Below are 11,413 nucleotides of genomic sequence, written 5' to 3'. Positions count from 1 at the left end.
CAGTCGCAATGTGTTGTATTTTATATCATGGTTTACAGTACATATCCGGATATTCCTACTGACCAATAACATCGCTGTTCCTTCCTCGAGCTTTTCTCTCATTGGTCAGCAGGAGCTGGTTTGTTTTCAAAACTCGGACGCTGATTGGCTGCGTCTGTGAGGAAGCGTCGGTTTAAACTAAGGGGCGGGAGTTGGTTCAGTTTGAATCAGACAGCGTCTCCGCTCGGACCGACAATACACAGACACACGGTGAGTCTCGCAGGTAGATTTATTACCTGGTTTAATCTCTTGATTTAATATTCATACTAGATGTGAATGGTTTTATCACTCTTCTTTGTGGTTCCAATAATATATAGGCTATAAGCAGTTATAAGCAATGTTCAGTTAGCCCGTTAACGGTATCATATCTACAGCCGTTAGCATGAAGCTAAAACAGAACAGCTGCTGAACCAGAGCATACGCAAGCTAACGTTTAAAAACGCACTCGATAATTGATGGTTTAAAGCCCGTTAAGACCAAATTGTTTGGCTCAAAGTATACCTGGTTGATATTCTAAAATGATACATCCGGCTACTAACATTTAGTAGTTAGCTGTTGGCTAACGATGAGACGGGCCGTGGCTGCTAAACTCAAAGGAAGAGTATCAAGAGTTTATCCGCTGTCTGTAGACTGTGTCCCAGTATCTTTGTCCCACTGTGCCCCGGTCTGACTGTGTGTCTGTTTGTCTAAAGCAGGAACTGCACTGTTAGCACACATGGCCTCCCAGAATATGGACCCCGCAGCGGCAGCAGCTTCCTCCACAGCCGCTCTGAAGGGCAGCGAGAGCGGCGGCAGCGCGGCCAGAGGTTCGGTGTCCAAACGGTGAGAAACACAACACGGGTCCGTTCAGTCTGTCTTGCAGTACCGGTACCGTGACAGTTGTTATTGTTACTAGAGGGAGAGATTTCTTGCTACATGTCTTCAGCATCGAACTGCTGACGATCAACATCTGCAGACCTCCTGTTCAGTTACTAGTTACTCGTTCTTCTACTGAACAGATATCAAACAGTAATTAACAAAGCAGCATAATAAACAAGCTGCTGATCATATCCTTGAGTTATGATCAGAATGCTACATAGCTTTTTTTCCACAAAATAAATATGCACCAGTCTAATGGGAGCATCTGTGCCGTGGGGTATGTGGTATCTTTGGTTTGTGTTGGCATGTTTTCCTGTGGACTGGCAGCGTTGAAGAAATCGTTGAACTAGTCCATCAATGAATTGAGACCCCACGATAATATTCCTACAGGGCTTTCTGGTTTTACTTCCAGAGGCTAAAGCCTGTGTGAAATGTGACTGCATCAAACTGAATACTGACTGAAATAAGTTTAGTTAAGAGTCGTGATGTCTTTCCAGTCGGTTTTGTTTAAACGATACCTGACCCTCACTGAGCAGCCTTTGCGCTAGTGTGTTCATGTTATCCAACTCGAGGGAGAAGTGTTCGTGAGGCTGTGTTTATGTGAGGAACTGACAAAGAATAAATTGTTACTTTTTACAAACCTGCATCCTGATGTAGTTATTTCAGTCTGTTTATTATCATTAAATCTCAGTAACATTGGTTTATTTTGGCTTCATAGCGCTGTAGTGAGACAGATCTCAGCCCACGTGTGACTTGCTAGATACAGTGAAACTGCCACTCAGCAGAGACGGATGGACACAGCTGAAACAGAACGCCGGTAGTTGGTGTCCATCAGAGTAATCCTGGTACTGATCCGTGCTAACAGCTCAGCACACTGGGCACTGGTCAGCCTCAAGGAGCTGGAAGCAGCAGGAGAGTTCATCAGACACAGTTCATGGAGGAGGAGGAGGAGGAAGAGGAGGGGAGATTAACCCAGCGGTGTGAACCTCTGGTTGATATTATGAACCCAGACATGACAGCATTCAGTTTTGCGACATTTCTGTAAGGGCGAATATTCACAGGTTGTGTTTGACCAATGCAATAAATAAAAATGGCCCCACGGTACACCTGCGCAAGCAAGAGAGTTGAAAATGGGCTTTGTTTGTAAAACTATGAGCTTTGAAACGTGTAAACAATGTTAAAAATGGTTGACTGTGTCTCTGTGTGTCTGCAGGTTACAGCAGGAGCTCATGACGCTGATGGTGAGTTAATATCTAAAGTGTGTGTGTGTGTGTGTGTGTGTGTGTGTGTGTGTGTGTGTGTGTGTGTGTGTGTGTGTGTGTGTGTGTGTGTGTGTGTGTGTGTGTGTGTGTGTGTGTGTGTGTGTGTGTGTGTGTGTGTGTGTGTGTGTGTGTGTGTGTGTGTGTGTGTGTGTGTGTGTGTGTGTGTGTGTGTGTGTGTGTGTGTGTGTGTGTGTGTGTGTGTGTGTGTGTGTGTGTGTGTGTGTGTGTGTGTGTGTGTGTGTGTGTGTGTGTGTGTGTGTGTGTGTGTGTGTGTGTGTGTGTGTGACAATCACCTCGCCACCCAGTCAAATCACTATCCAGACATCACCTGTATGATCTGTGATGACTATAATCTAAACCTATGAAAACCTTTTTAAGATGGTTTGAGATGAAGGTTCTGTGACAGTGATTGGATGTTTGTCAGTGAAATGCACCTGGGGAAAATGTAGTTTAACTTGTATCCTTCAGTTGTTGACTTGTCCTGGTCTGTCTGTCTGTCTGTCTGTCTGTCTGTCGATGATGCAGATGTCGGGTGATAAGGGGATCTCAGCATTTCCAGAATCAGATAATCTCTTCAAATGGGTTGGAACCATTGAAGGACCTCAGGGGACGGTACGTTAACACACAAACACACGCGCAGATTTTGAATCAATTAATATTCAAAACACAGTAATGACAGCATGTGACATTAGAGCTGTGCTGTAAATGACCTTGAGGGACAGAAAAACTTAAACTTGTAGGCAGAAGTTTGTTAATAACCCTAGCTTCACACTGCATGCGTGAGCAGTGCATGACAGCTGCAGAACGTCTTCATTTTCTTTCCTGGTTGCAAGTAATTTTTGTTAATAAAAATATATAAATAACATCAGGTTACAGACGTTATTTCTTCTGGTGCAAACTGCATTTCTCCCCTGGCTCTCTACCGGTCTCTCTCTCTCTGCTAATACGGTTGATTTTGCTTTTGTATGTAAATTAAAGGAGTTCAAGTCTCCCCTGGAAAAAGACGCTGTCAGTCAAAGCTGGTGTTCTCTGTAATCGATAGAAGCAATTATATTTGAAATTGGTGCCATAGCTGTGGAGAAAGTTGTACATGCTTTCGCCCATTCTACATTTCTACAACACCCAGCATGCATTGCGCCCTCCCTACGAAAGGAACGACCCAGAGAGAGATGCTAATATTACCGTTTTCCAAGGACATTGATCGCTGCAGGCAACGGCTCAGAGCGGTACAGAATCCGAAATACGGCGAGAATATTCTGGTGGATCGTCTAAAAAATCTTCAGGTCTGCAGTCTACATTTCAAACCTGACGATTTTGCACGAGACATGACATCGGAGGCGGCGTCCTGGATTGAGGAAGTGTAGTTCAGCGAGCTCCCTGGCCTCCACCAGATGATGCGTTTTACGTAGTCTGGCGGAGGTTTTCCAGGGCGTTCCAGAAGCGTATAGTGTCCTCGAAAGGCACAGAGCGAAATAGCATTTTTTTCCTACCATAATGGCATTAGCTCCCCATAATGGCATGATAGGACCGAGGTTGAAATTCGTCAAACTGGCCCTTTAAGTAGCTGTTTCTGATGTAAATCAAATTTAATGTAAGCCCGGACCTCGAAACTACCCCTGAATATGGCAAACACACAGGCATATTAAAGGGTGATTAATGTTTATATTTAATTTAAGTTTATTAATTATGGCACCTCATTATTTCCTGTGTGTACGAAATAGAAAAGTCATTCATAAAGTGAACGTATTCAAATTGTTTATGGCCTTTATTAAGGTAAAACTCGTGTCTGTCCTTCAGGTGTACGACGGGCTCAGGTACAGGCTGTCTCTGGAGTTTCCGGCTGGTTATCCGTATCAGGCTCCTCGAGTGAAGTTTGTCACTTCCTGTTTTCATCCCAACGTAGACGAAAACGGGTTCATCTGTCTCGACATCCTGAAGGACAAATGGTCGGCGCTCTACGACGTCCGCTCCATCCTGCTGTCCATCCAGAGCCTGCTGGGAGGTAACTAGTTCAACCAGTTCACACACATGATGCCATTTTAGTAATGAATACATGGGCGAAGGAGGATTTGTCTCACCTGGATTATTGCTCAGTAGTCTGGTCCAGTACTTTATTCTGTAATATGAGAAACTTTCACAATAAAGCAACACATACAGCTTTTTGTTCTGGGTTGGCTATTTTGAATCCTCTCAGGATTTCAGGTTCATTAAAACTCAAACTCCTTTCCTTTATGTAGTTTGTGTTTTTGTCTTTTAAATGTTCATGTTGTGTTTGTTTGTTTCCTCTCAGAACCGAACAACGAGAGTCCTCTGAACACGGCTGCTGCTGAACTTTGGGAAGACCAGGAAGGTGAGAAAGTGCTGCCTTTACTGACATCACGTTAAAGTCCAGGTGAAATGAAATGAAATCCCCGGTAATATTGTGCATCTATTTGACAATATAAGCCTAAAAAAATACAGAAAATCAATTTTTTCGTATTCTTCTATCAAAATCTGATCATTTTTTCTTCCTGTAAAACTAAATTTCACGCGTGCTTACGTAAGTTAGCACCAAACAATTTCAACCAATCAATCTGCAACATTTAGCCGCAGAGCACCAAGAACGCTCGGTCAGTTAGCTAGCTACTGCGCTGTGGAGAACGTCTGTCTACGCCCACTTCTCCACGATCAAATCAAATCCCTCATGATATGTCCCGCCCGCACGTCCTGTTTCACTCGGAAATGCGTCACAATACGGAGGCTAGATACTCTCGAAATACTGTTTCAGCTCGACTTTAACATTAATTTTTGAGTTACAAGTTACTTGATGTTACTCCCGTTCTATGAATCTATGTGCAGGGTTTTTCTGATAATAAATAGTGATCAGTCATCACATCAGTCATTCAGAAACTGAACTGCACTACAGAGCTGAGGTCAGGCTGCAGCAGGTTCTGATGGGAGTTGTAGTTCTAACAGCTGTTTTGTCCTTTCAGCCTTTAAAGCTCATCTACACTCGACCTTCCAGAAGTGAAGCTGCTCAACGTTTTCTTCTTCTTCCGTTTGTCTTCTGTGTTTGTAAAATATTTTTATGTTTGTTCACCTCGATGTATCAATAAAGTTCTTAATTCAACACACAGACTGAACTGAAAGTGATGCTCATGTTCAGAATGTCAGGAGACAGCCAACTTAATTTAAACTGTTTTAAAGAAAAGACCTCACACATGAGAGAGGCATCATAAACATATGAGAACACTAAATTAAACAGAACAAAATGTAGAGTGGTGTTTTATTCTGAAGTTATACATTCTTCTTCTTTGTGGCTCCAATTCTGGTTTCAAACTTCAGCTGCGTTAAACTCAAAGATGTTCGGGCCAAAAGCAAAAGAGAATTTTCGGGCAGCATAATTACAAATTCTGTTCAACGACTTGAAAAGACCAAAATTCACATAAGTTAAATTATTTTTTTTAACGAAATAAATGTATGTAACGTTGTCCTGAAAGCCTCTCACCATTGCGATCCTTCAGCTGTCCTGAGATTACATGAGAAACGGCAGATCCAAACTTTATTCACAAAACTAGAATTTTAAAGTAGTTTTCTTGTCATCTTGCAGACCTGACTTTTGTCTTTTTAAAACTTAAACTAAGTAATTTATATGATTGCATTTCTGTATGGGTCTCTTTCATTAACATCATTATTAAATTTACATTCTATTTTTGTGTATTTTGTTTTGTCTTCAGGAAATAAATATGGAGGGAAAATGTTACAAGTAACAAAGGTTGAAGAACTCAAGTAAAGCACACAGCACGTCAGACCTGTACTTAAGAGTTACATTCAGTCACTCGTCATGTGAGGTTGAAGTAGTGAATGAATAATGTGTGAATAGTAAACGGTTAAACTACTAAAGTGAAATTTATATGATAACGTGCACACCTTTTTTTTTCTTTTCTTTTTTTCATAATAACAGCAGTAGCCTTTTGTTAAGATAAATAACAGGTGCTTTTATTTTAAAGCAGTGATATCTGTCAGTGTCAATAATAGGATGGAGAACTAGAGAAAAAATTGTCTTTAGTACAATATTACACAAAACTATTTTGGTGGTCATGTTAGATTAATAACTAATAATTAAAATATTACCTTTTTTGCAACCCTTAGTTTGTCTTGAAATAGAACAGTTTGTCTTATATCAGAATGACCTCGTGGTTTTATTAAATAGCATTACAAACTTATTCTCACATTTTCAACAAAAAATGTTGTCAGGTCGGTCACGTGTCAAATCAGGGTGTTATCATTGGTCCCCCTTCACCCAACACAACCCAGTCCACAGCACGGCGGCTGGCAGCAGGCGGCCATCCTGTTGTTGTAAGAGACAACCTCAACCTCCATTAGCTCCTCCAGGCTGTTGTCTGGCTCTTCAAGTCCACAGTGAGCTTCAGCCCAAGCAGGCTGGGTCGCCTCTACCGACCAGAACGCAACAGGAACCTGCAGGACACCAAAGTTTAAACAAAACAAGACATGAAAATATTCCTAGGTACAAAACGTACCTCCAGGTACCAGCCTCCAGGTTTTTCAGACCTGGGAAGCCCCGCTAATAAATGCTGATTGTCTCTTTTCCCATTGACAGTGGAGTATACTCCTTTCTGCTGCATCACTGTCTGACGTCACAAATGTGCCGGAAACAGGGTTAGTAAACAGTGAAGATGTTACGGTAGTTAGGTCTTTATTGTATCTATTACTCATTCAGTCTATTTATCAAACTCGGCGCCGACGGGCAGAACTTGAATCCGAGATGACAAGGTGTCGCAGAAGTTACCGACGGAGCATCGCAAAGGGGGCGGAGATTAGCGTGTCGACCTGGGTTTTGTGTTCCCATCATTGCCCGGGTCTACTGCAGAGTCGGTGGACCCATGTGTGAATGCCGATTGTACCCTTTCCCACTAAGCAGAAAAGCCGGGTGTTAGCGGGTTTTCTGACCAGTGGGAAAGGGGCTCTACAAGGAACTCCCCCCAGCGACCAAAATACTAGATGCTGCCCCCGACTTAATGTTCCCAAGTACAATGCTCCTGCCCCACTTATGACATATTCCACCCAGGTACAATAAGTGCTCCCAGTTGCCAAACGTGCTTCCAGGTAAAAGGCTCTCGCCACTGTTACAAGACTCTGACCCCAGGTACAAGACACAAGCCCAAGGTACCATGCTTGCTCCCATGTTTAAAACATGTCTCTAGGTACACAGCTCTTCCCCAGTTATAGGAAACAACCACCAGGCGCAATACCTCCTCCAAGGTATAAGGCTCATTCCCCTTATACAAGACACTATCCCCAATTACAGGACTTTCTCCCAGGTACCAAACATGTCTCCAGTTACAAAGCTTACCCCAGAGTTACAAGGTCGTCAGTTACAGAGCATTTGCACATGGTACATGACATGCTCCCAGGTACCAGATTTTCATGCCAGTACAATGCACTTATAAGACACTACCTGTAGGTACAATGAGTGCTCCCAGGTGCCAGACATGCTTCCATGTAAAAGGCTCAACCTTCAGTTACAAGATGCTAGCCCATGGTACCAGGCTTGCTCCCATGTTTGAAGTGTGCCCCTAGGTACAAGGCTCTCCCCCGGTTATAAGAAACAACCACCAGGTGCAATACCTTCTCCCAGGTATAAGGCTTGTTCCCCGGTTACAAGACACTATCCCCAAGTCCAGGACATGCTCCCAGGTACCAAACATATCTTCAAGTACAAAGCTTACCCCAAAGTCACAAGGTCGTCAGCTACAGAACATTTCTACATGGTACATGACTCCCAGGTACCAGACGTGCCAGCAGGTACAAGGCTCTCCCAGATTTACAAGACGTTACCAACAGACAGGGACATGCTCTAGGCCGGCAAATGTGCCTACACAAGTTTGTTTTCCCCAAGACACTGTCCCGAGGTACAACAAGTGCTTCCAGGTTCCAGATATGCCTCCAGTTACAAGGCCATTCACAGAGTTACAAGACACTTCCCCCAGGTACAGGAAATGCTCCAATGAACCACATAAACTTATCGGTACAAGGCTCTCCCCAAAATAACAAGGCCACAACCCCAATTACAATACTACCACAGACTTTAATATACAAGTGCAGGGTTCTCCCCCAGTCACAGTACATGCTCCCAGGTACCAGATCTTCCTACAGGTAAAATTCTCTCCCCCCACATATAAGACACCAACTCAAGGAATAATAAGTGTTCCCAGGTGAAAGACATTCTTCCAGTTTCAAAGATTTTTCCCCCATTTACAAAACTCACTGGCAAGTTACAAGACCCTGTTCTAAGTTCAGGTCTGTGTCGAGTCAATGTTAAACCTTGTCATGTTCCATCTATTCTAAACCGGAATTGTTCCCTCTCATTGGTTCTTTCTCACCCTCAGCTGCATCTCACTCAGCATGGCCTCCAGTCCTGCTATGTGATCTGTTAGATCAGGGATTGGCTCTTCTTCCAAGGTGAGCCATGGTGCCTGGACTGAAGCCACCCGAGCTGCCACACCCACAACGCCATCAATACATCCTGAAGAGACGGACACACAAACAGGAAACAATCAAACTATTTGAAAAATTGAATCACCTTTCATAAAAGAAGGTCAAAGTGCTTTATTTGTAGACATCTTTTGGATTTTTCAGACACACTGGCAGCAATTAAGCAGGAAATTATGAAAACAGGAATATAGTAGAAAGGAGGGGATATAAGGACAAGAAGGATGGCTCAGCCAATCACAGAGATTCAACAGACACAAAGTCGAAGTCAGCTGACCTGAGTTGACAAGTGAACGTCTATCATAGCGCTGCATTAGAGGGAACTGTCCAATCAGATCGCAGGCCTTACGGAGGTCACACAGGAAGTTCTCTAATGCTGACAGGAAGAGAACCCACAGGCGTTCGGACACCTGTCTATCCTCAATACCTGAGGAGGCTGAGTCACATTCTGAAAGTAGACGCACTAGACGCCGGGACAGACCTGCAGACAGACCGACACGTTAAAAACCGATGGACAGACAGGTGAGAGACAGACCTGCAGACAGACTGGCAGACAAAGAAGCTAACAGACAGGTTAAGGGCAGACAGATAAGTGCTAATCAGACGGACAGGTGAAGGTCCTCGTACCGCTGCAGATTCTATGTGCAAGTGCCCTTGTCTCGTCCATCTCATCTCGCAGTAAGCTGCAGTCCGCCGAGCTGCCGAGCGACGCCGCCAGCTGCTGGAAACAGGAAGTGACACGACTAAGAGCTTCCTGAGCGTGCTCACACTCACTCTGCTGCCTCCGCCGCGCAGCCAGCTCATCCACTGAACGACGCCACCGACTCATGATGTCACCACCCACCTGTCAGGGAGGAGAGGTGGCTGAGGAAGGGCATTAGAGGAGGGACAGGTGAGACTGCGAAAAAGTCTGATGTCATTGTTTAGTTTGGGTTTTTTTGTTTAGTTTAGTTAAAGGAATAATAAGTAGGATTTACATAGACTTTCACAAATATAATATAATATAAATCATCACTTCTGGGCCTCTATACATGTGTGTAGGTGAGTGTGTGTGCAGACCCTTGTGAGACGCTTCCCTCTGCATCTGTTCTGTTGTTTTGCTTTGCACGGGACGTTTTCAGGAGGGGCGCTGTCGTGGTTCCCTGAGCCAATCACAGCGTACAGGTGAGTGTGGGCGTGGTTCAAATTAGCAACTGGGCCTCATTCAGAGCGGCGAACATGGCGAAAGAGCGTTGCAGAGTTGGCCTTCTTTCTGTTGGACAGGTAGGTGCCTCAACCCGGGTAGGACAAGCTAACCGACAGTTAGCATGGTAGCGCAAGCGTAACCGTGATGCTGTCAGTGTTAGCTCTGTGGGGTGGACGTGTTCTTGCACGAGAGACCAAGAGTGCGCTTCTGGTGACGAAGAGCCCAGGAGGAGGGGCCCAGTTTGAACGTGTTGTTGACGAAATGCAAGGACAAATCCTACTTATTATACCTTGAATGTTTTTTCTGTTGAACTGCAAAAAATAACAGAGTCAGTCATAGCTGCACTGCAGGTTTTGGGGATGAGAAACATAAATGATGAACCGTTAGGGATGGATTACAACAGTATGTGATAAAGTTTCCGGCCTCTGATCTAATCTTTACTGTTTCTGTAGTTCCTGCTGTCAGCCTGTAGGGGGCAGATTAAACAATGAGCTTAAGCTGTTTTGAAGTTTTAGGGGCTTTGGTTTGAGACTATTATTAAGTGCTCAGGTATTTCAACAGTTTAACAGATTTGGATCAAATAAAATGTAAGTGCTTTAGCTTAAACTACACCTTTATTTGTATATTTAATGTAAGCAGTTTTATATAATAATACAAAGTCAGAGGTTAATTAAGTTTAAACATTAAAATGTCATTAGTTTTAAACTGTCCTGCTGAAGGAGGAATTCTACAATGTGTTGACCTTAAAAGTTGTTCATCTTAATGGCTTATTACTTATTTATAATGCATCAGGAAATGATTACCCACAAATAAAACTAATATAATTTATTGACTGTTACCTTATATAACTTACTATAGGAGGCTAAAAACTAATTTTTCACCACAATTAACAGATTATCAGTTTGTGCTCAGAATGCGTGTTCCGCTCGGTTTGACTTCACATTATTATCAGTAATATAAACAACATAAAAATATATTAAATAATATATAAATATTAGAGAAATCCGAAGTTCTTGTTGGAGACTTTACACAGTTCAGGATGTCATGATCAAACTCGGTATATTAAGTCTGTGAATAAAGAATAAAAAACAGTCGTCCTACCTGTTGCTGCCTACATCCACCTTCTTCTTCTTCTTCTGTAGTGGAAGACTGTGTAGTGACAGGTAGGTTTCTATAAACACTCTTCTTCCTCTCTCAGGGGACCGTCTGTTTTTAATTAAAGCTTCTGGTCCAGCTGAGGTCTGAATCATCCCGGCTTCCAGCAGTGTCTTTATTTTACCCTCAGCTCTGCCTCGCAGGCAAACCTCTCTCTCAGGGACTCACCTGTCCAGGTAGCCTGCGCAAGTTAGGGTTATTTATAGACAGGAGGACCCGGGTCTGATAGTCAACACTCTGCAACCCAGGACGTAGGTCTAAGGCAACTGAAATGGGATTAAGGGACCTGAGTGTTTACAACCAGTTAGTTCTGCAGCTTTAAGCATTCATTTATCATCACATCATAAGTTTTACTGACAGAACATATTGGCTGTGCATCAACTCATTTTTAACACATGTAACTAAAACTACTTTAGCCACC

At 43.3% G+C, this 11,413-nt stretch overlaps 2 protein-coding genes across 3 annotated transcripts; one reads left to right on the top strand and one right to left on the bottom strand.

The window, feature by feature from the left end:
* Window positions 1–5,813, top strand: ube2c (ubiquitin-conjugating enzyme E2C). Of its 2 annotated transcripts, none has more exons than XM_069678146.1 (7): window positions 1–249; window positions 735–861; window positions 2,111–2,138; window positions 2,685–2,771; window positions 3,957–4,161; window positions 4,450–4,509; window positions 5,132–5,813. In XM_069678146.1, the coding sequence occupies exons 2-7, from the start codon at window positions 755–757 to the stop codon at window positions 5,167–5,169; spliced, it is 525 nt and encodes a 174-aa protein (XP_069534247.1). In that variant the 5' UTR covers window positions 1–249; window positions 735–754; the 3' UTR covers window positions 5,170–5,813. The 2 variants fall into 2 exon arrangements, with proteins under 2 accessions (XP_069534247.1, XP_069534248.1); XM_069678147.1 differs by having other exon boundaries at window positions 732–861.
* A 429-nt stretch (window positions 5,814–6,242) lies between these two features.
* Window positions 6,243–11,013, bottom strand: LOC138606578 (regulator of G-protein signaling 9-binding protein). The gene is made up of 5 exons (XM_069679049.1): window positions 10,939–11,013; window positions 9,279–9,495; window positions 8,929–9,132; window positions 8,543–8,685; window positions 6,243–6,617 (listed from the first exon to the last, which is right to left on the bottom strand). The coding sequence occupies exons 2-5, from the start codon at window positions 9,478–9,480 to the stop codon at window positions 6,438–6,440; spliced, it is 729 nt and encodes a 242-aa protein (XP_069535150.1). The 5' UTR covers window positions 9,481–9,495; window positions 10,939–11,013; the 3' UTR covers window positions 6,243–6,437.
* Between the last annotated feature and the right edge of the window lie 400 nt (window positions 11,014–11,413).

Source organism: Semicossyphus pulcher, unplaced genomic scaffold (assembly GCF_022749685.1).
Source record: "Semicossyphus pulcher isolate SPU_LCO1_2020_fin unplaced genomic scaffold, fSemPul1.0.p SCAF_3, whole genome shotgun sequence".
Lineage (NCBI taxonomy): Eukaryota > Metazoa > Chordata > Actinopteri > Labriformes > Labridae > Semicossyphus > Semicossyphus pulcher.
The sequence above is the reverse complement of the archived record's forward strand: the minus strand, read 5'-3'. Positions and strand labels throughout refer to the sequence as shown.